A 21,305-nucleotide genomic window follows, 5' to 3' on the forward strand; every position below is an offset into this window, starting at 1 on the left:
AGGGTGCTCAGTAGACATTACTATTTTTTGTTCTTGTTAATCCTCACCCAAGGATATTTTTTCCATTGATTCTTAGTGGGAGGGAGGGAGGGAGAGGGGCGAGAGAAAGAGAAAGAGAAAAACATCGATGTGAGAGAGACACATTGATTGGTTGCCTCCCACTTGCGCCCTGACCAGGGTTGGGGATCGAACCTGCAACCCAGATACATGCCCTTCACTGGGAATCAAACCCAAGACCCTTTGGTCTGCGGGCCAATGCTCTGACCACTGAGCCAAACTGGCCAGGGTGATAGCCATAGCTATCATTCATTTTGCAGACCCACATTGCCCTCTTCCCAGCAGATGTCCCTGGTGCTGGGGAGGCATTCAGAGGGTGCGCTGTTCTTAAAAGTCCTTGAATGAGTCCCCTTCTTTCCTCCATCCAAGAACTAGACAGCCTCTCTCTCTCTCTCTCTCTCTCTCTCTCTCTCTCACACACACACACACACACACACACACACACCCGCAGTGGGGTGAGGCCTCAGTGTCAGGAACAGAGTGGCTGGGGCCAGACCCCAGCTTGGCTGCTGGCAAAGGGAGGAGTGGGCTTTGCATTAGGCCCTAGTGTGCCAGCCCCCCAAGCCCCACCCAGAGGCTCTGGATCTCTCAGCCCCCTCACCTTCCATCAGACCTCCCTTTCCCGTGTTTCATCTTAGGATCACTCCCAAGGTGACAATTCTCTAGTCTCATAGACAAGAGGGCAGAGGGGTGGCCAACAAGTGTGCGGGTGGCCAGGCAGCAGGTCGGTAATAGGTCAACAGACAGGGAGGAAAAGCAGCAGGCGGATAGAGGGGATGCGGGCCAGGCAGGCGGGTGGCAGGTATGCAGAGATCCCCCTCAGCACACCGGGAAAACAGGTGGCTGGGCAGACCTACAGATGGGCCAGCCCGCAGGGAGAGGCAGGCAGAAAAACAGACAGGCAGGTGGTCAGGAGGACACGTGGACTGTGCAGATGGCCACATGGGCCAAAGGCTTTGGGCATCTCCCCCAGGGCCTCTCGGAGCAGCCCACAACTTCTTCAACCCTCCAGGGCAAGGCGGCCACTTCTGTCTGGTCTGGCTTGGCCACACGCATCTTTCTTCTGTATGTCCCTCTCTGAAGGGACCAGCAACCATCTCAACCCCCACTCTGCTCCAGCATGGCCACCTGCTTCACTGGGGTTGACCCACTCCAAACACATGTCACACACCAACCCAGACACACCTTTGTCTGTAGATAATGATACCCAGAGATCTGCAGAGCACAGGGACACAGGGAAACAGCTTAACACAAACATATCCAAAATCTCACAGCTGCCACCCACGGAAGCAAGGACACATCCCCGACACCCAGGGTCGGTCACACAAGCACAGCCAAAATTCACTAATCTTCACACGATGGCAGGCATTCAGCATGTTGCTACAACCATGGAAACCCACCGATATCCTAGCCAGGGGTCAGATTCTGCCCCCACCTTTATCTCTCAGCCCAATGTAACATGGCCGATGGCACCTGGGTCCTGGCCAGACCTTCCTTCCGTCTCTCCTGCTGACTCCTCCTCCACGGGACCCCTCAGTGTTGGAGCTCCCAGGGCTTCGGCTTCAGGCTCCTGTCTCTCCCTGCCCCCTGGGCCATCTCACCCACTCCCGGGGTGTTCAATCCATCTTGGGTGTTGAGGACTTGCAAACACATTTCCAGCCCAGACTGTTCAGAGCTCCTCCTGCCTGTCTGACACCTCAGATCCATCAAACTGCCCAAAATCTGCTCCCCACCTCAGCTTTCCTCAGGTGTCCAGGCCCAATACCGAGCTGCTGTCCTGTACCCCTCTTTCTCTCCATCCACATCCCACGCAGGAAGTCCTGTTGACACTCCCTTCAGAACACTGCCCAAACCCGATCCTGCCTCACCTCTTCCACAGCCCGTTCGGGTCCAAGCCCTCTGCCACTGCCGGCCTGGAAGCCGCCAGCCTGCTCAGAGCCCTGCTTCCATTCTCGCCCTGCGGGGCCCACCCCACACTGAGCCCCTATAGGGATCTCTCCAAAGTGCGTCATCATCATCATCATCGAACCCTGACACTCTCCTGATTAAAACTCCAGGAGCTCCCCATGACACTCACATCTAAGCCCCTCTACAGGGCCCAGGGCCTCTTCCTGATCACCCCATCACCCCCTCACACCTCTCTGCCCCTGGGAGAGCTGCCCGAGGATGTTCTACTTCAGGGCCCTCGCCCTCCTTCCTGCCTGGCACTCAGCCCCAGGTCCTGGCATGGCTGCTCCCCCTCAGGATCCAGCTCTTACCTCTGACATCCCCCTGGAGAGCTGCCCAGGTGTTCTCCATCCCAGTTCCCTATTCCATCATCCCCTGAGCACTCAGCAGCCCCAAGATTCTCTTCCTTGTGTATTGTCCATCTGTCCACCTTAGTGTCAGCTCCATGAGGACAAAGATTTGTGTCTGTCCTGTTCACTGCTGAACCCCCATTACTAGGGTGCTCGGTTAGCATTTGTTGACTGGTGGCTGTATGGATATATACACAGACATGCCCACCCCCACAAAAATGCTCAAGCAGATACAACACGAAAATAGACAAGACAAATATACAGATATGGGCAGAAATAGTGGCACATGCTTACAAAACAGACTAAACAACCATAAAGACCCCAGGAATCCCTTTCCCACCCCCAGAGGAGCCAGTCCTAGTCCTTTCTCCATCTGGATCTGTCCTCTGATTGAACCCAGTCTCAGGACTTGGAATGGGGGTCTCTGGCCTGGACAGAGAGGGGGGTGTCACTGGCCCACAGGCCTCAGGCAGCACCTTCAGCTATGTCTGCAATTTCCTCTCCCCGCTTCCTTCCCTCCTCCTCTCTAAGACTCCCGCCAAGAAGGCCTCCCCCTCACCCCAGCCCCAGCACAGGAAGGGGGGCCCCACAAGCGGGGGCTGGGAGTCTGGGCAGGAAGAAGCCCCGGGCCCACACACTGATCGCTACACATTGCATGCATGAGCCCTGAGCCCATGTGGAAATGCATGTGCACAGGCAGGTTTAGCCAGAACGGAAAGGCATTTTTGCCACGCACTGTGGTGCAGAACACAGGGACCTCAGAGGCCCCAGGCTCGGTTCTGCAAGGCTGGCCTGGGCCTGGCTTGAAGCCGGAGTTCAGCACTCATTAACCCTGCTGACCAGCGCTCGGCCAGCTGGACACCCTCACTGCCTGGGCCTGGGAAGAGGGGGATGAGAGTCCCTTCCTTCGGACTGTGGGTTGAGGGTTTGGGGAGTCTGACCTCTGGGCTGGTGAAAGCAGGCAGTCTTCCCTGGGTGAGGGAGCCTCCTGGGGGGAAGAGATGAGCACAGGGACAGGGTTTCAAACCCTGACTGGTAAAGTCTTTCGATCTGTGACTTAGTGTATTTATCTGCCAAGTGGGGATAATGATACCACATTATAGGATTATTTAAAAAGAAGGATTAAATAAAAGAATATTGTAAAGGGTTTATTTAGCCCATTGCCTGGCACCTAAGCAGAACTCCATCCTCCTCCTCATTATTATTATTGTTATTAGTAGCCTGGGGGCGGGTCTCTGGACCCCGCCTCCCCGGCCTCCCCCGAGGTTTCCTCCGGGGGAGAAGACTCCCCGCAGGCCTCACTCTCCCTCCACTCCCCTTCCTCTGCCTGCCCTTTCCCTCCCCGCCTCCCCCGCCCCGCCCCGCCCCGTCCCTCCTCTTTCCTCCGAGGAAACTTTCCGCCGGCTGGTCCATCGGCCCGTGTCCGGCCCGCGCTGCCGCGGCCTGGGAGCCGAGCCGAGCGGGCGGGGCGGCCAGGACCGGACGGGGCGGGAGCGGCCAGACCCCGGGTGTGTGCGGCCGCTGGAGCTGGAGAGCCGGGGCCGATCAGGTCCACGGAGGAACCGGGCGTTAACGGTGAGTAAGCCCGGGCCTGCGGGCCGGTGGGTCCCCGGGGGCGGGCGGGATGAGAAAGGGAGTCGGCCTCCCCTTCCGTGAGCTAGCTCTGGAGAGCCGAAGGCACACGCGTTTCTCCAACGTCTTGCTCCCCGGACAGCTAAACCGGACCTCCGTGGGGGACCGCACGAGGGGGCGGGGCCTTCTGCGGCCCACTCCTTGACCCCGAGGTTGGAGGGGTGTCGGTGCGCAGCGGGGGGATTCCCAGACAGGGCCCGAGTCTGCAACGAAGTCAGCACACCGCTCTTTCCAGGGTGGAAACTGGGGCTGCTCTTCCAGGGAGAGGAGCTGCCCCGAGGAGAAACTGGGATCAGGGTCAGCTTGAGGCTGGGGATTAGGATCTGATGGTGCTGACCTCGCAGGCTGACAGGGGAGTTGCCCCTCAGAGCAGCATGGATGCCCCCCGAAGAGACATGGAGTTGCTCAGCAATAGCCTGGCGGCCTACGCACACATCCGCGGTGAGGGCGGCAGAGGCATGCAACCCTCCCTGCCCCTCTGAGGCCCCACTACGCCCCTTCCTTCCCACCCCTTTCATTATAATCACCCCTCCCCCCCAGCTAGTCACTACCAATTAGCCCCATCCCTCACTGCCCCCCATCGCCCGATGGCAGCTACCTAGTGTCCTTCAAGTAGGAGGTACTGCCCTTGCCCCCCAAACTTAAAAAGTGGAGTCTTTTCGAGATGGAATGACTCCCACCCGCCCGGGTCCCTCCATGACTTCTGCCCTCTGACCTCCAGCTAACCCTGAGAGCTTTGGCCTCTACTTCGTGCTGGGCGTCTGCTTTGGCCTGCTGCTAACCTTGTGCCTGCTAGTCATCAGCATCTCCTGCGCGCCCCGCCCGCGGCCCCGGGTCCCGGTGCGGCGCCGGGACCCCCGTAGCACCCTAGAGGCGGATGCGGAGGATGATGACGAGGACGAGGAGGACACAGTGACGCGGCTGGGCCCCGACAACACACTGCCTGGCCCGGAGCTTTCCACAGAGCCCGATGGGCCCCTGAGCATTAACGTCTTCACCTCGGCGGAAGAGCTGGAGCGGGCGCAGCGCCTGGAGGAGCGGGAACGGATCCTGCGGGAGATCTGGCGCACCGGGCAGCCGGACCTGCTGGGCACCGGCACGCTAGGGCCCAGCCCCACGGCCACGGGCACTCTGGGCCGCATGCACTATTACTGACCGGGCCTCGTTCCCACAGCAAGGCGCTCTGGGTACTGGACATGTACATGAGCTCAGCTCATAGCTGTCGCAGGACCTTCCGACTTCCCCTGCCGGCGGTGCTATGTTGGCCCCGCCCCCACAGCTCCCACGGTGCTATTGGGCGTGAATCCCCACCCTCTGGGAGGCGCCCTTTCCCAGTCCTGCCTGAAGACCCGGGGGGAGGGCAAGACACGGTCCCCACCCCCGCTTCTGGGGACGATTAAGAGGTGAAGTGACCAATGAAAGCTGCATTCTTAGTGACTCAGGCTCCCTGTTACCCCTGCCTCCAGCGTTCCTTAGGCTCCGGTCATGCAGAGGGCCCCAGGGCTGAGACCCCACTGGGCTCCTTTACCAAGCTGATCACCTCCATCACTCCGTCCTCCGCACACTCGCTTACGTTCACTTCGTGGACGGCAAAAACACACTCCACCACTTCACCAGTCTCGCATGAATCCCTTACAAATGCATTCCTTACCTGCATGCGTCCGGGCACACATCACCTCTGTCCCTACAAATACCCAAAGTTCATGCATCACTGCAGTCACACACACACACACCAGGCCTTGGGAGCCCGACCTTGACACTCAAGTGTCCCAATGTAACCACGTGTGCCTGAGCTGGGCTGTGGAGTTCGTGTCTGGGCTGAGGTGCGTTTCTGTGGATCCTTCTAGGCGGACAGTGGGGCCAGTTGGGAGGGGCTGGGGATTGGAAAGCTGGGCCACTGGCGCACAGCTGGATTCCGGAATCCAGCCACAGGCAAAGCCTGACCCCGCCTGGGCCTGGGCCCCTCCTGCCTGCTGGCGTCCGAAGGAGACGCCCCTCCAACCCCCGCCATCCGGTGGGTAAAAATAGCCCGCGCAGGCCTTGGGAACGGTAACGAGAGCCACATGTTGACCAGATGTGCCAGGGAGACTGCCAGGAATGTGGAGCGCCAACCTGGCCCCGCCCCCGCCACGAACGCCCCGCCCCTTCAAGGACCAGGCAGGCGCGGTTGCGTACACAGCGAAGTTTACTTTCTAGGCTTTCCCAAAATTGTGTGCAAGGACTTGGGTGACCAGAGGCTGATTCTCCTCCAGGGCCCACCTCAGTGCGTCTGCGTCTCCTCGAGGCTAGGGCCTGGGGTCAGGGATTCCTGGGTCCTCATCTTCAACTGAACCTAGTGGAGAGAAGGCGTCAGGGGAGGGCCAGCCATCCGCTCCCTCCCTGCTGGGGATTTGCACCGCACACACCTCCAGCAACTGGCGCTTCTCCCTCTCGCTCTTCAGCTCCTCCCAGATGTCTGTTAGCTTTTTTCTGCAGACAAGAGAGTGAGGGGAAGGAGTGGGCCAGGGCTGGCTTCCAGCCGCCCCTGCCCTTCTTCCCACCCGCTTCTTGCCCTCCCCCACTTACTCCAGCTGCACCTCCATCAGCTCCAGGGCCTGCCTTAAAGATTCCACCTCATTCTGTAGCCTCATGACATCCTCTCTGTCACTTTTGCTGTCCGTGGGCTTTTGCGGGACCAGTGAATGGAGGGTGGGAGTCTCTTGAGGGTCTGGAGTCGGCCTGACAGGCTGTGGATTATTTTCAGAAGGAGCTCTCTCTTCGTGGGGTACCTCCTCTTTGGGGGTAGTCTCATCCTTCCCAGGTGCCTCCGCTGGGAGAGAAGTGGCCTTTTCTGGAGGGATGACTTTCTCAAGGGCAGGCATGGACCCTGGCTTAACTTCAGACTGGAGTGTGGAGCTGTCCCTCTTATCCAGAGGATGTCCCTCTGGCATGTGAGCCTCCTCTTGGGACTGAGCCCCAGTGACCAAGAAAGACTCGCCCTTGGGCCCGGCTGCCTCCGGAAGGAAGGTATGGAGCTGAGTGTTGTCCCCGGCAGAAGCCTCTTCTGAGAGCATCTGCTCTGGGGTCAAGGCCTTTTCTAGGGTGGAGGCCTCATCCCCAAGAGGGGCCATCTCTGGGGAAGGGGCTTCATCTTCAGGTGGGACATCTAGAGCAGGGGCCTCATCCACAGAAAAGACCCCATCTGGGCTGGGGGCCTTGTCCTCTAAAGTTGGGATCTCCTCTGGAGTAGAGGTCTTATCTGGAGACAGGGTCTTCTGTGGGTTGGGGGTCTTGGCCAGAGTAGGGGTTTTATTCACAAGAGGGGCTTTTCCTCGGCTTCTTCGCTCTTCCTCCTGTGGTGAGGGGGATCAGGGCTCAGCTGAGGGCTCCCCTTGGCCTGGGATCCTTCACCCTCACACACCACACCCTGGGAAGCAGGCCTCTCACCTGACGGTTTGCAGATCGTTGGCGGGAAGCCTGGGTTCTGGATCGCTTTCTGCCAGGGTGGCCTGGGCCCCCACTGAGGAGGCTGCTGCTGGAGCCTGAGAGCAGAATGTCAGGGGCCCAGGCCTACTAGGACGCCGAGTCTCTCCCCACCTGCCGCCCAGTCCTCACCCAACTGAGGGAGGCAGCCACACTTACCTGAGTCTCGGGAGGGACGCTTCTGACCGTCTCCACCAGGTGTCCAAGATGGCCTGCAACACATCCCCATCAGATCCAGGGGGTGCAGGGCAGGACAGCATTTCCTTTGCACCCTCATCCTTCCCCTAGTCCCACTCTGCTCCTTACTTGGCTTTGCTGGGCACAGTGTGGGCTGTCATCAACTTCTTGACTGTAGGGAGGGCTGTTTTGGGCATCATCTTTTTTGGTTCCTTAACAGGAGCTGGGAGGAAGATGTAAATGCAGCTTTGTCTGCACTTACCCACCCGAGAGTCGCTGCCCTGCCCTGTGCTGTGCACAGGGATTAGGGACAGATGAATCATATTTGACTCTGCCTCTTGGGAGCTCTGGGGAAGCTGACCACCCTCAGCACAGGGGACTGGGAGCACCCCGAAGAGGGGTCAGGGAAGGCTTTGTGGGGAGATGGCTCCAAGCACTGCCCATTTTTTTATCCATGACCTACCCCTGCTTAGTGCCATGACTGGTTCAGTCTTCATCTCGGTCCTCGCTAAGAGACTGCACCCAGTCTTGCAGGTTTAATGATCACCAACGACTCCCACATTTCCATTTCTAGCTCCTTCCTCTTCCCTAAACTCGACATTCATATCCAACTGGCCTCCCTCCCATTATTTGCACTTGGAGAGGTAATCTGGTATCACACACTCAACATATCCAAAACGTAACTCTTCCTTCCCAGCCTCCTTGTCCCCTGAATCTGCCCCTTTCCCCGTGTTCCCCATCTCACCCGTTCACCCACTTGCTCATACGACAAAATGAGGAGTGGTCATTGACCTCTTTTATACTCTTACACTGCACACAGCCAGCCCATCAGTAAATCCTGTCTGCTCTATCTTTAGAACATGTCCTAAACCCGCCTATTGTCACTACCTCCACCACTAAGCACCCCAGATCAGGTCCCCACCTTCCTCACCTGGACAATGGCAATAGCCCCAACCTGGGCCTTGGGTGCACTCACCTTGCCTGTGGTGTTGTCTTCCCCCAGCAGCCCGAGCGAGCTCTCTCTCTGCTGGGGAAGCGACATAACACGTGGTGGGTTAGAGTCATGAAGTATTATTGTGGGAGGATCATTTTAAACGGAGTGGTCAGAAAAGGCCACACTGAGATGGCATCAGACTGCTCACCTGAAGGCTATCACACACAGTGACATTCATATCCATGGACACACAAGCAGCCACCCTGGCACGTGCACACGTGTTATCATAGATCCACACACAAGTCCCCAGACGCCATGTCGTGGTGGGCCAGGGCATGGCTCCTATAACTGGACACCAGGCTGTGAATTCTTGCTCCGTTGCCAGTTGTGAAAATGTGGGAAGGTAACTTAAGCTCTCTCTGGCCCAGTGTCCTCACCCATGGGGCATGGATAACAACAGCACACGTCTTGTAGGGTTGCAGTGAAATTTGAGGGACTTCATCCACATGAGCTGCTTAAAAGAGTGTTTGGCATATAGAGTCAAAGCTCGTTAAACTGTTTTTTCTTTTTTTAAAAATAAATTTACTGGGGGTGACTTTGGTTAATAAAATTATATAGATTTCAGGTGTACAATTCTATAATACATCATCTGTATATTGTACGGTGTGTTCACCACCCCAAGTCAAGTCTTCTTCCATTAAAATGTTAACTTTGGCCTGGCCAGGGTGGCTCAGTGGATTGAGCAACATCCCACCGACTGAGAGCTCCCAGTTCGATTCCCAGTCAGGTTGTGGACTCGATCCCAAATAGGGGGCGTGCAGGAGGCAGCTGGTCAATGTTTCTCTCTCATCAATGTTTCTCTCTCTATATAAAAAAATCAATAAAAGCATTTTTTTAAAAAATGTTAACTTCGACTTTTGCTTCTCGCAGTATGACTGACTAGGTGCCCTGTGGGGCTCTCCCACTAGATAGCAATTATACCCTACCCAGGATACACCTTAGGGGCACTGTTGGACTTAAAAGAGGTAGGGGAGGGCCACACAGGGAGAAACGGGGGCCAGCATGATGGGGAGAGGGCAGCACCACTGTGGCTACTGAGCCTGGAGCCAGTAGCCAGGAGTAGAAGTCACATCTCTCTGGAAGAAGTCTTCCCCTAAGGCGTGAGCTCACACACAAAGATCATAAAACACATGAGAAGACAGGCCACTGACGGTGGACTCAGCAGACACGACACACAGCAGATAATGGAATTGTCAGGTTAGAGACAACACAGCTCTGTATAAAATATCTGAATAGCCCTGGCCGGTTTGGCTCAGCGGTTAGAGCGTTGGCCTGCAGTCCTGAGAGACCCGGGTTCGGTTCCCGCTAAGGGCATGTACCTCGGTTGCAGTTTGTCCCCGGCCCTGGTTGGTCGTGCGGGTGGCAGCCACTCGATGTGTCCCTTTCACATCGATGTTTCTCTCTTTCTCTCTTCCTCTCTCTCCCTCCCACTCTGTCTGTACAAAAAAAAAAAAAAAAAAGGAAAAATGTCCTCCGGTGAGGATAAAAAAAAAAAATATCTGAATAAAGGATGAGCCTGAAACAAAGGGGCCATCAAGAGATGGGGGGAAAAAGAGACAGCTAAACTACTAGAGGTGAAAAGAGTACTCTTGAAATAAAATGCAATGTTAAACAGCAGATTAAACATAGCCAGAGTTAGAGTATAGTGAGACAAGGAGTGAAAGATGTGAAAGCAATGTTTATTTTTGTTTTTATCTCACCTGAGGACATTTTTTTTTTTCATTTTTTGTTCAGATAGAGTGGGAGGGAAAGAGAAGAGAGAGAGAGAAACATCAATGTGAAAGGGACACATCGAGTGGCTGCCACCCGCACAACCCAACCAGGGCCGGGGACAAACTGCAACCGAGATACGAGATACGTGCCCTTAGTGGGAACCGAACCCGAGTCTGGCTGACGCTCTAACTGCTGAGCCAAACCGGCCAGGGCTTGAGAGCAATGTTTAAAGGAATGGATAAAAAAAGCAGGGCTTGACTGGCTGGGTGAGTTGGTGGACAGATTCACACCTCACACAGCAACTATAAAGCTGGACAAAAACGACAAAGCAACCATTTCAGTGCTCTGTAAACTGACCATAAAATAATCAGAGAAGCACTTATGCTTGGTGGTGTTCTTGCCTATCCCTCCCCCATTCCCCAGCCTACATCAACTCTCTGAGTATGGGGCAGGTTGAGGATCAGCAGGTTGGCTGTCACGGTTGAAGGGAAACTCAATCAATTTGGGGTGTAACCTTGGCTTTGGCATTGATTTCATAGATATACCAAAAGCACAAGCAACCAAAAAAAAAAAACCAGATAAATGGGACTTCATCAAATCTTAAAACTTTTGTGCATCAAAGAACATCATCAAAAAAGTAACAAGTTGTCCTGGCCAGTTTGGCTCAGCAGTTAGAGCATCAGCTGGTGGACCAGAGAATCCTGGGTTTGGTTCCCTCTAAGGGCACTGCACCTCAGCTGTGGTTTGTCCTGGCCCCGCTTGGGGTTGTGTGGGTGGCAACAGGTCGATGTGCCTCTCTCACATTGATGTGTCTCTCTCTCTCTCTTCCTCCCTCCCTCCCTCCTGCTCTATCTGAAGATACATGCAAAAATGTCCTCGGGTGAGGTTAAAAAAAAAAAAGTAAAAAGTTGAGCCCTGGCCAGTTTGGCTCAGCAGATAGAGCATTGGCCGGAGGACCAAAGAGGCTTGGGTTCAATTCCGGTCAAGGGCATGAACCTCAGTTACGATTCAATCCTCGGCCCTGGTCGGGGTCATGCGGGAGGCAACCTATCGATGTGCCTCTCTCACATGGATTTCTTTCTCCCTCTCTTTCCCTCCCCGCTCCTACTCGATCTGAATAAATGGAAAAGTATCCTTGAGTGAAGATTTTTTTAAAAAGTAGAAAGTTGAGGCTGGCCAGTGCGGCTCAGTGGATTGAGCTTCATCCCATGGACTCAGAGGTTCCTGTTTGATTCCCCGTCAGGGCACATGCCCGGGTTGCAGCTGGATCCCCAATAGGGGGCGTGCAGGAGGGAGCTGATCTATGTTTCTCTCTCATATTGATGTTTCTATTTTTCTCTCCCTCCCTCTCTCACTAGAAAAATCAGTAAAAACATATTTAAAAACTAAAGTAAGAAATAAAAATAAATTTTTAGCCCTGGCCGGTTTGGCTCAGCGGTTAGAGCATCAGCCTGCGGTCCCGAGAGACCCGGGTTTGGTTCCTGCTGAGGACATGTACCTTGGTTGCAGTTTGTCCCCGGCGTTGGTTGGTCGTGCGGGTGGCAGCCACTCGATGTGTCCCTTTCACATCGATGTTTCTCTCTCTCTCTCTCCCTCCTACTCTATCTGAACAAAAAATGTCCTCGGGTGAGGATAAAAAAAAAAAAAAAAAATGTTTTTTAAATCAATAAAAACATATTTTTAAAAAGGTAAAAAGTTGAAATAAGTCAGTCAGAGAAAGACAAATACCATGATTTCATTTATATGTGGAAATTAAAGAATAAAATAAACTAAAGCAAAAAGACAACACAAAGAATGGAAAAAAACATTTGCAAATTGTATATCTGATAAGGGACTTTATCTAGAATATGCAAAGAACTCCAACTCAACAGTAAAAAGACAAACAACCCAATTCAGAAATGGGCAAAGGACTCAAATAGATATTTCTCCAAAAGATATACAAATAGCTAATAATCATATAAGAAATACAAAGCAAAACCACTTCATATTCCGTAGGATGATTATAATAAGGGAATAACAAGGGCTGGTGTAAATGTGGAGAAACTGGAACCCTCATTCACTGCTAGTGGAAATAAGAATGGTGCGACCACTGTGGAAAACAGTCTGGCAGTTCTTCCCAGAGTTAAACATAGAGTTATTGCATCACCCAGCAATTCCTTTCTTAGATATATACCCAAGAGAAATGAAAACACATCCAAATAAAAACTTGCACACAGCCCTGGCCAGTTCAGCTCAGTGGTAGAGTATCAGCCCACGGACCAGTGAGTCACAGGTTTGATTCCGGCCAAGGGCACATACCTTGGTTGCAGTTCATCTCAGCCCTGGTCGGGGTCATGCAGGAGGCAACCAGTCTATGTGTCCCTCTCACGTGGATGTTTCTCTCTTTCCCTCTCTCTCTTTCCCACTCTATCTGAAGATAAATAGAAAAATATCCTCGGGTGAGGATTAACAACAACAACAACAAAAAGGAATGATCATCATACAATAAAAAAAGCAAGATCCGCCCAGCCCATGTGGCTAGTGGTTGAGCATCGACCCATGCATCAAGAGGTCGCCGGTTCGATTCCTGGTCAGGGCACATGCCCAGGTTGTGGGCCTGAGCCCCAATGGGGGACATGCAGGAGGCAACCAATCAATGTTCTCTCTAATGGATGTTTCCAGCTCTCCCTCTCCTCTTCCTCGGTCTCTCTCCGACATCAATAAAGAAAAAAATTTTTTTAAAGGTACACTAAAAAATATGTCTTCTTAAGTACTGAATATATTAACAACTCTAATGAGACTGAACAACAACAAAAACAGAGGGAAATACAGTCTTAGAAATGAAACCAACTGTAACTACAGATACAGATGAGACTTAAAAGATTATAAGAGCATATGAACAACTTTACACAAATTATTAGAAAACATAGATTAAGTGGGTAACAAAGAAAAGAAAAATCATTAAAACTGATTCAAAAATTGTAGCCAGATTTTTGGCCAACCATTGTTAACCAGGGACCAGGAGACAGAATGTGGTCTGTGCATGTTGCCAAAGTGCAAGACTTCTTCCCCTCAAATGGTTTCAGGGTGAAGACATTGGAAAAGCAGCTGTCAAGGGGCCTTTGCAGATGTAATCCAATTAATATAAGGTCACGCTGGATAGGGTGAGCCTTAAATCAAGGACTGGTGTCATTAGAAGAGAGAAATTGAACACACACAGGGCAGAAGACCATGTAAAGATGGGCAGAGAGTGCAGTGACGCATCTACAAGCCAAGGATTGCTAGCAACTACCCGAAGCAAAGGACAGATAAGGAAAGACTCTTAGCCTAGCACTTTCACAGAGAACATGGCCATACCAACATCTTGATTTCAAATTTCTAGCCTCCAAAAATGTGAGAAATTAAATTTCTGTAGTACTAAGAAAAAAAAAAAAGGACAGAATTGTAGCTAGACTGGTTTATAACTATTAAAGAAATTTAAATGTTTTTTGCCATGATGGAAAAAGAGAGCCAAATGAGTTTAACAGACAAGTTATACCAGCTTTCCAAGAAAGATGATTCCCATCTTATATAACATCTACCAGATCAGAAACAAAATGCACCCTAGCCGGTTTGGCTCAGCAATTAGAGTGTCGGCCTGCGGACCGAAGGGTCACAGGTTCGATTCCCAGTCAAGGGTACAATACCTGGGTTGCAGGTCCCATCCCCACCCTGGTCAGGTCATGCAGGAAGCAACCCATGTGTCTCTTTCACATCAGTGTTTCTCTCTCTCTTCCTCCTGGTCTTCCACTCTATCTAAAACTCAATGGAAAAATATGCTCGGGTGAGGATTAACAACAACAAAAAAGAAACAAAATGCATACTCCTTAACTCATTCGTGGGGCTAGTATAACACTGATAGAGACACGGACAGTAAAAATAACTGTAAAAATCTTAAGAAAAGGGAAACTAGCAAAATATTTCAACAGAAGCATTCCATTTAAAATCAGAAACATGGTAATGATGTTCAGCATCACTACTTCTATTCAGTATTGTACTGAGATCCTGAGATCCTAGCCTCTGTAATAAATAAAAAATGAAATTAAAAGGCATAAGGGTTTGGCCGGTGTGGCTCAGTTGGTTGAGCACTGTCCCGTGCACCAAAAGGTTGCTGGTTCAATTCCAGGTCAGGGCACATGCCCAGGGTTTGGGCTCAATCCCCAATAGGGAGCACGCAGGAGGCAGCTGATCAATGTTTCTCACGTTGATGTTTCTCTCTCTCCCTTCCTCCCCCTCTAAAAATAAATTAAAAACAAAAACGTATTTTTTAAAAAAGGCATGCCCAACCGGTGTGGCTTAGTGGATTGAGCATCGTTCCATGGACTGAGAGGGCCCAGTTCAATTTCCAGTCAGGACGCTCGATCCCCAATAGGGGACATGCAGGAGGCAGCTAATCAATGTTGATGCTTCTCTCTCTCATCAATGTTTATATCTCTCTCTCTCCCTCTCCCTTCCAATCTTCCCTAAAAAAAAAAATCAATTAAAAAAATTTAAGCCCTGGCTGGTTTAACTCAGCAGTTAGAGCACCTCCGAGGACTGAAGGGTCACCGTTTGATTCCCTGACATGAATATTCACAGCAGCACTGTGTATAATAATAAAAACTAGAAACAATGAAAATGCCCAACATCAGGAAGAGACCAGATACATAAACTGTGGCAATATTGTACAGCAGAGAAAAACTAATGAACTAGATCAACACACAACATGGATAAATCTTAGAAAAAAATGTTGATTGGAAACAGTAAGTCCCAGAGACTATAAATATATGAAACCATTTTTATAAAGCTCAAAAAGAAGAAATAAATCAAGTGATCCAAGTGGCACATACACATGTAAGTAAACTTAAAAACTTGTGAGAACTATAAACACAAAATTCAGGACACTGGTTATGTCTGGTGTGGGGGAAAGAGCAGAATGGGAGAGGAGGAATACACAGACTAACTGGCAGTGTTCTAGTTCTTGGGTTTGAATGATAGATCATGGGTTTTCATGAAGTTTGTTTGTTTTTTTTAAATCCTCACCCGAGGACATTTTTTCATTTTTTGTTCTGATAGAGTGGGAGGGAGAGAGAGGAAGAGAGAGAGAAATATCAACATGAAAGGTACACATCGGGTGGCTGCCTCCCGCACGAACCAACCAGGGCCAGGGACAAACTGCAACCAAGGTACGTGCCCTTAGCGAGAACCGAACCTGGGTCTCTCTGGACCACAGGCCAACGCTCTAACCACTGAGTCAAACTGGCCAGGGCTCATGAAGTTTTAAAACACATATGATGTTACATATGTTTTTGGCAAGTGTGACATTACATTAGAAGATAAATAAAAAGCCCGGCCAATGTAGCTCAGTGGTTGAGTGTTGACCCATGCACCAAGAGGTCACCAGTTTGATTCCCAGTCAGGGTACATGCCCAGGTTGTAGGCCTGATCCCCACTTGGGGCATGCAGGAGGTGGCCAATCAATGTTCTCTCTCATCAGTGTTTCTCTCTCTCTCCCTCTCCCCTCCTTTCTCTCTAAAAATCAATAAAGAAAAAAAAATTTTTTTTAAAAGATAAATAAAAAGGCACATATCCCCACAGACACATATACAGAGTTACTCACATACACACTAAGACACATGAACATACACAGTCTCATAGACCCAGACACACCAATCCATACATTTTCTTACAAAATGAAACAAATCTAAACACACTGATAGCTGCATCCTGAAGACACACAGGGAAACATGAACATATTGACATGTACACTGACCCACATACATTCCTATTGAACCCTTAACCCACCCGGATGTAGCTCCTAAGTGGGTGTACTGGACCATTGGGCAGCGGTGGATGTTTATGGGCAACTGAACTGATGGGTCTCCCAGAAACACCCCCTAACCCTAGGCTTCCAGGGCACCCACCTGATTCTCGAGATGCCACTTTTCGTGGGACCAGCTTCTTGATCTGCGCAGAAAAGAAGTATGAGAATCTGGAGAGACGCCCCCACATTTCTAGTTCCACTCTCATTTAGGCGTGACCCTCCAGCTGTATCTAGTGAGCACCATGACCCCCAACTTTGTCCAGAGTAACCTGTCCCTGCCCCCCAACAATACACACCTTACTCACTGGGGGTGGTGGGAGCACAAAATTGTCTGGGAAAACTCCTCTTCTGCCTTGAGACTCTCCTTCCCACCAGCCCTCATCCTCTGTGGCCTGGGAGACAAAGATGCTGTGGGGAGGACAGCCAGGTCCCTAGGCTCCTTCTACCTTCCCAACACACCCTTCCCAACACACCCTTCCCTTGCCTGTGCCTTCCTACCTTCCTCAGCACTTTCACCTCGTCCCCCCTCCGCAGTGCCAACTCATCTGGAGCCTCAGGCTGATAGTCAAACAGGACCCTGTAGGTCTCAGGGCGGGAGACTGAGGGGAGGTCAGTTCTGTGAAGCCAACTTCCCTCCCCTCCCCAAATCAATCTGTGGCTCCCTCCTCCATCAGCCTAGCTGGATTCCTGCTCCCCAAAGTCAAAGTGGCTTTGGGAAGGGCTATACAAGGGATTCTTTGGCTGGGTGCTCACCTGTCTGCAGGTAGTCTGGAGGGCTGTCATAGGTCAGGTTGCTCAGCTAGTGAGGGCAGGGAGTGGGAGGAACAAGCTAAGCCTCCAAACCCACCTTACCACACCCCATGTCAGGAATGCACCTCCTCTGTGCCCACTCCACAGAATTTACCTTGGGAGGCCGCTGGGGATCAGGGCTGACTGAAGAAGACATGTCTGGGTTATCAAGGCCTGGTGAGGGAAAGGGACCTTAAGGGTGGTGCTAATTCACAGGTTAGATCATAGAAGAGGTCAAAGGGGTCACAGGGTCAGGATGTGTGGATCACAGGCTCAGGCCACTGAGAGGGTCATTGGAGATTGCTGAGTCTGGTCACGGGGTCTCACGGGGTCACAAGGTCCAGGTCTCACTTGGGAGCCCACTGTCCAGCAACTCCACAAAGTTGGATGGGAAGGCTCCCAGCTGCCCGTTCTTCTTTCCCAGCCACCAGCCATCCTCAATCTGGGGAGGAGGGAAGGACACAGGGGCATCTGGTTCTGCCCCAAGTGTCTCTCCATAAATCATACACTCAGTTCTGCTCCAATTCTGCCCGATGGTCCCCTCCATCTTTGTTCCCTCACTTTACCATCTCTGCACCCCTCACCATTCCCATTGCGCGTACCCTCACTCCACCCATCTCCTCTCACCCAGGGATGTGCTCCATTATTTGCCCAAATCCTCTCATCACCTCATCCCCTCACCTCCTTTATCACTTCCACAATCTCCCCAGCTTGCAGTTTCAGCTCATCCGCCTGCTCCGGGCTGTAGTTGAAGTTCACTTTGCACCATCTTTGGGGGCTCCGAGATTTGACGGGGCGACCTGGGATGGGAGTGAACTAGGCCGCTGAAGCCGGGTGCCCCAGTCCGCTGAACCAAGGGAGGAGCTTGCGGGCTGCAAGCGCCCGCCTCTGTACCCCCAGGCCCCGCCTAGGGCGGAGCATTGTGCTCGAGAACCAATCACAGGCCGCAGAGGGGCCCAGAGGCTCCGCCCACACAGGCGCCAGTCTGGGCGAGTGGGGGCCGCGGGACCGCACCAGCTCGGGGCAGCTACCCACTTTCCCACCGGTCTGGATCTTACCTAGGCTTCGCGCACAGCGTGGTCTCGGCGCCTCTCCCGTGCCACGCAGAGTCTCCGGGATCTCCTGAAAATAAGGGCCCCAGAGAGGGGCTTCTCAGCTCCTGAGGGTGGGGGCCAAGACCTCCCGCGCAGCCAAGCTGACGCCCGGCCCAGCCTCACCTGCACCAGGCGCTCGGGGAAGAAGCCACAATGGCCCCCCAGTTCTCCGCGCAGCCAGCCCCGCGCAGGTCCTTTGGATACCTGTCGGACTACGTCCCCGGGCGCCAGACTCAGCTCGCTCTCCTTCTGTGCGCGGTATCCAGCCAGGACCAGCACCTCTGAAGGCGGAAACGCGGCTCAGAAGGGCCCAGCCAGAGCTGCCTGCCCATGGCGCGAGTCCCGGGCTCCGTGTTCAGGACAGCGGGAAAGCAGGGTGGTGGTGTAGGATTTTGTTGCCATTTCCACACTGTTGTGTAGAGGAGCCACCCCAACCCCTCTGCACATACCCATAGCTTCCGGGGCGCCCACCAGGGCCAGGCCGGGCGGATTGTGAGATCCCGCGGGCAGCCGAGTACTGGGCCTGGATAGGCTGGGAAGAGCTGCGAGACTGGGAAGCAAAGGAGGCGGAGACAGGAGTGGATAGGATAGGTCCCGCTCCAGGTGCTGAGAGTGGGTGTGGGAGAGGGGGCGGCCCGGCTCAGCAGGTTCGGCCCCCAGCCCAGGGATGAAGAATCCAGGGTCTCTTGCCAGTGCTGAGGTCACACAACTCCCCACCTGCTCTTGCCTGCCTAGTCACCCAAATTTTCTGTCTAGCTGCCTCCCGTCCTCCCAACCTTGGCCCTGAGGCTCCCACCCACCTTTTGCTGAGCCTTCCTGGTCTACCCTCCCTTGCTGGTAAGCCTTTAGCTGCAGGAGAAAAGGTGGGGAGAGGCACATACCAGGGTGGGGCTCCCCCTGCAGGCAGAACTGCTTCAAGGCGGGGGCTGGGTGGAAGTGGGTGATTACTCTAGTGCGCGCATAGCTGGTATACGCTGCTTTCCCGGAGGCACCTATCCCTCCCCCGCACCCGTCTACGGAAGAGGAAGAGCGCAAAGACGCTTCCAGTTTGCTTTCAGAAAATGACTCCAGATTCTCCTTGGGGGGGGGAAGGCAGGAAAAAAGAACTTGAGCTTTCAATGCGTCTGCCCGCTACCAGCCAGCCCAGCGACGGCAAGGGTTCGTGAAGGTTAGGGTCCACCTAGTGCCCATTCCATGAGACTAACTCTCAGGTAATCTTCCTGCTCAGTGGGAACCACAGAAGGCTGAGCCTGTAATCCAAACCCTTTGGCCCCTGCCCCACCACCTTGGAAGCCAAAGTCCTTGCTCAAGGGTGACACATCGCAGTGAAAAAAATCTGGTTCTCCTGGGGTGTTCAAGGTACAGGATAAAGTAAAACCACTGGGACGGGAATGCAGAGTCATAAGCTAGCAGAGCATGGCTGAGGCCCCTCCCAGAACAAATGAGTGTGGGGGCTGGGCAAGTCTGAGCCAGCACCCCCCTCCCCCATATTTTATCTTTCAGGTTCCCTTAAGCTGCGATGGGAGATATCCACCACACACACACACACACACACACACACACACACACACTCTCAGGGTGACAATGACCAGAGCCCATTTACACCTGCCACTTCATTTATTTATTTTTATTTGCAGGAGGAGTTGAAACAAATCTTTAAGGGTATTTTCATTTTTCCCCCCTAAACATGAATCATTCAAGTAAAACCAACTTAACTATAGAAATGTAGCAAAGTAAGGGGAAAAGTAGCACACAACCCAAGAGGCAAAGGTTGGGGTGGGGGGCGAGGTGGGTGCAGTCCACATATACCATATGCATAAATGCCATATGATTCACCTGCTCAGGACCACCTCCCCAGAAGGCAAGCACAAGGACCCCATTTTAAGAGAATGTTTTCCCCCCAAACATTTGCGAATGCTTCAACTTAAAGCTTATGGTTAAAAAAAAAAGAAAAAAGAAAAAGAAAACCCCACAAACCACCCAGCCATAACCACCTTCCTTAATCGATCATAGGAGTTTCTTTTCATTTTATAAAAAGATTAATAAAAAATATTGAAAAAATTATTTTCTCATCTTATATTTGTAAAGATAATAGAATTCAGAAGTTTCTTAGAAAACAGACCAGAAACCGCCATCCAGTTTCCACCGCTGTTGCTGAGGATCAGCAGGACTAGAAAGTTGGGATACTGGAGCTGCTGGTGGAGAATGGGAAGCCCAGCCCAGAAGAAAATATTGGGAGAGGGGGCACGTGGGGTGTGGTTAGGAGCAATACCATGTGATACATGGCTACACAGAAAAGGGGAACACAAGGCCTTGAACTCCTCCTCAACATACAAAACCGATTTTTACAAAGATCCAAGCAGTTTGGTCCCAAACTGAGGTGAACACTTCAATGTTTATTCACATGCTTTGTTTTCTCTTTTAAGAATCAAAGTTGTCCAATTAAATCTTTCTGCTAATGTACTTACTACATATGCCTAAAAAAAGGAGGGCTTTAAAAACCAGGAAAAGGGAGAAGAGATTTAAAAAATCATCAAATTAGTCCTCTTAGCTCCAAATGAAATGAAATTAAGAACAAAACTGGTTTCTAATAGGGAACAAACCAAAATCCAAGTATCGCTCTCCCCTCCCTACCCCAGCCCCCACCCCACACACCAACAACAAATGAGAAACACAGCTAAAGCCCAATGCGCTGTGTTCTGCTCAAGAGCTGGGCCTGACACCAGGCTCCATGGCTGGCTGCTTCTGTCCAGTGGGACACTGCGCCAGGGATACTTTTGACTATAGTAGGATTCTGCATGACTGGTGGGGAGAGGGGGGAGGGATTTTCAGAATCATCTTGGGGCTCCTCTGTTTCGTTCTTCACCAGCCATCTTCCCAGCGCCTCTATCCCCTGGATAGAAGCTCCCATCACAGTAGCCCCTACTCGGTGGTGGGCTGTAAATTGTCCTTCTCTTCTCGGTTCTCTGTCCCACTCTCGTCATCTTCAATCTCCCCTTCTTCCCCGCTGAATTTGTCATGGGCCCATTTGGGGCTGGTGCTGGATTTCCGGAACATGAACCTGCCCCGACCCCGGGGAAAGGCGCCTCGGCCCCGGCCTCGGCTCACCCACTTCTCACTGCCTTCGCCCTCACGGTCGTCATGCTGGAAGGAAAGAAAACTGCCATCAATGCCAGAGCAAACATAGCCAGAACCCTCTTCTCTGTGACTTTCTCAAATAAACCTATGTCCTGACCCACCTTTTTGCTCCTTTTCTATCCTCCTCCCTG

At 52.2% G+C, this 21,305-nt stretch overlaps 3 protein-coding genes across 6 annotated transcripts in view; 1 reads left to right on the forward strand and 2 right to left on the reverse strand.

Moving 5' to 3' along the window:
- Positions 1–3,882: 3,882 nt before the first annotated feature.
- On the forward strand, positions 3,883–5,881 carry EVA1B (eva-1 homolog B). The gene is made up of 3 exons (XM_036257138.1): positions 3,883–3,929; positions 4,331–4,427; positions 4,708–5,881. Exons 2-3 carry the CDS (start codon positions 4,361–4,363, stop codon positions 5,139–5,141), a joined length of 501 nt encoding a protein of 166 aa, XP_036113031.1. The 5' UTR covers positions 3,883–3,929; positions 4,331–4,360; the 3' UTR covers positions 5,142–5,881.
- Positions 5,882–6,194: 313 nt separating this feature from the next.
- Positions 6,195–18,874, reverse strand: SH3D21 (SH3 domain containing 21). 2 transcript variants are annotated; one of them, XM_036257516.1, is made up of 17 exons: positions 18,486–18,874; positions 18,160–18,317; positions 18,001–18,064; positions 17,624–17,742; positions 17,294–17,384; positions 17,058–17,116; positions 16,907–16,952; positions 16,652–16,752; positions 16,450–16,545; positions 16,254–16,296; positions 8,602–8,652; positions 7,755–7,848; positions 7,608–7,660; positions 7,413–7,507; positions 6,552–7,318; positions 6,392–6,455; positions 6,195–6,318 (listed from the first exon to the last, which is right to left on the reverse strand). In XM_036257516.1, exons 1-17 carry the CDS (start codon positions 18,487–18,489, stop codon positions 6,247–6,249), a joined length of 1,977 nt encoding a protein of 658 aa, XP_036113409.1. In that variant the 5' UTR covers positions 18,490–18,874; the 3' UTR covers positions 6,195–6,246. The 2 variants fall into 2 exon arrangements, with proteins under 2 accessions (XP_036113409.1, XP_036113408.1); XM_036257515.1 differs by lacking the exons at positions 17,624–17,742; positions 18,001–18,064; positions 18,160–18,317; positions 18,486–18,874 and having other exon boundaries at positions 8,602–8,649; positions 17,294–17,559.
- A 760-nt stretch (positions 18,875–19,634) lies between these two features.
- The window catches only part of THRAP3 (thyroid hormone receptor associated protein 3), a 46,259-nt gene continuing 44,588 nt past the window's right edge, over positions 19,635–21,305 (reverse strand). For all 3 annotated transcript variants that reach the window (XM_036255426.1, XM_036255428.1, XM_036255427.1), the window contains one exon: positions 19,635–21,180. In XM_036255426.1, coding sequence (XP_036111319.1) covers positions 20,959–21,180 — 222 coding nt within the window. In that variant the 3' untranslated portion in view covers positions 19,635–20,958. The remainder of the gene's footprint in view (positions 21,181–21,305) is intronic.

Source organism: Molossus molossus, unplaced genomic scaffold (assembly GCF_014108415.1).
Source record: "Molossus molossus isolate mMolMol1 unplaced genomic scaffold, mMolMol1.p scaffold_m16_p_12, whole genome shotgun sequence".
In the NCBI taxonomy this organism is placed as follows: domain Eukaryota; kingdom Metazoa; phylum Chordata; class Mammalia; order Chiroptera; family Molossidae; genus Molossus; species Molossus molossus.

Bases quoted from the DNA above. Each gene is read 5' to 3' on its own strand.
- SH3D21 (XM_036257516.1), bottom strand. The intron at 8,653-16,253 runs GTGGGTGCCCTG...TCGCTTCCCCAG, and splicing joins AGTGGCATCTCGAGAATCAG to CAGAGAGAGAGCTCGCTCGG. The intron at 7,661-7,754 runs GTAAGGAGCAGA...GATGTGTTGCAG, and splicing joins ACTGTGCCCAGCAAAGCCAA to GCCATCTTGGACACCTGGTG.
- EVA1B (XM_036257138.1), top strand. From the start codon at position 4,361: ATGGATGCCCCCCGAAGAGACATGGAGTTGCTCAGCAATAGCCTGGCG. The intron at 4,428-4,707 runs GTGAGGGCGGCA...TCTGACCTCCAG, and splicing joins GGCCTACGCACACATCCGCG to CTAACCCTGAGAGCTTTGGC.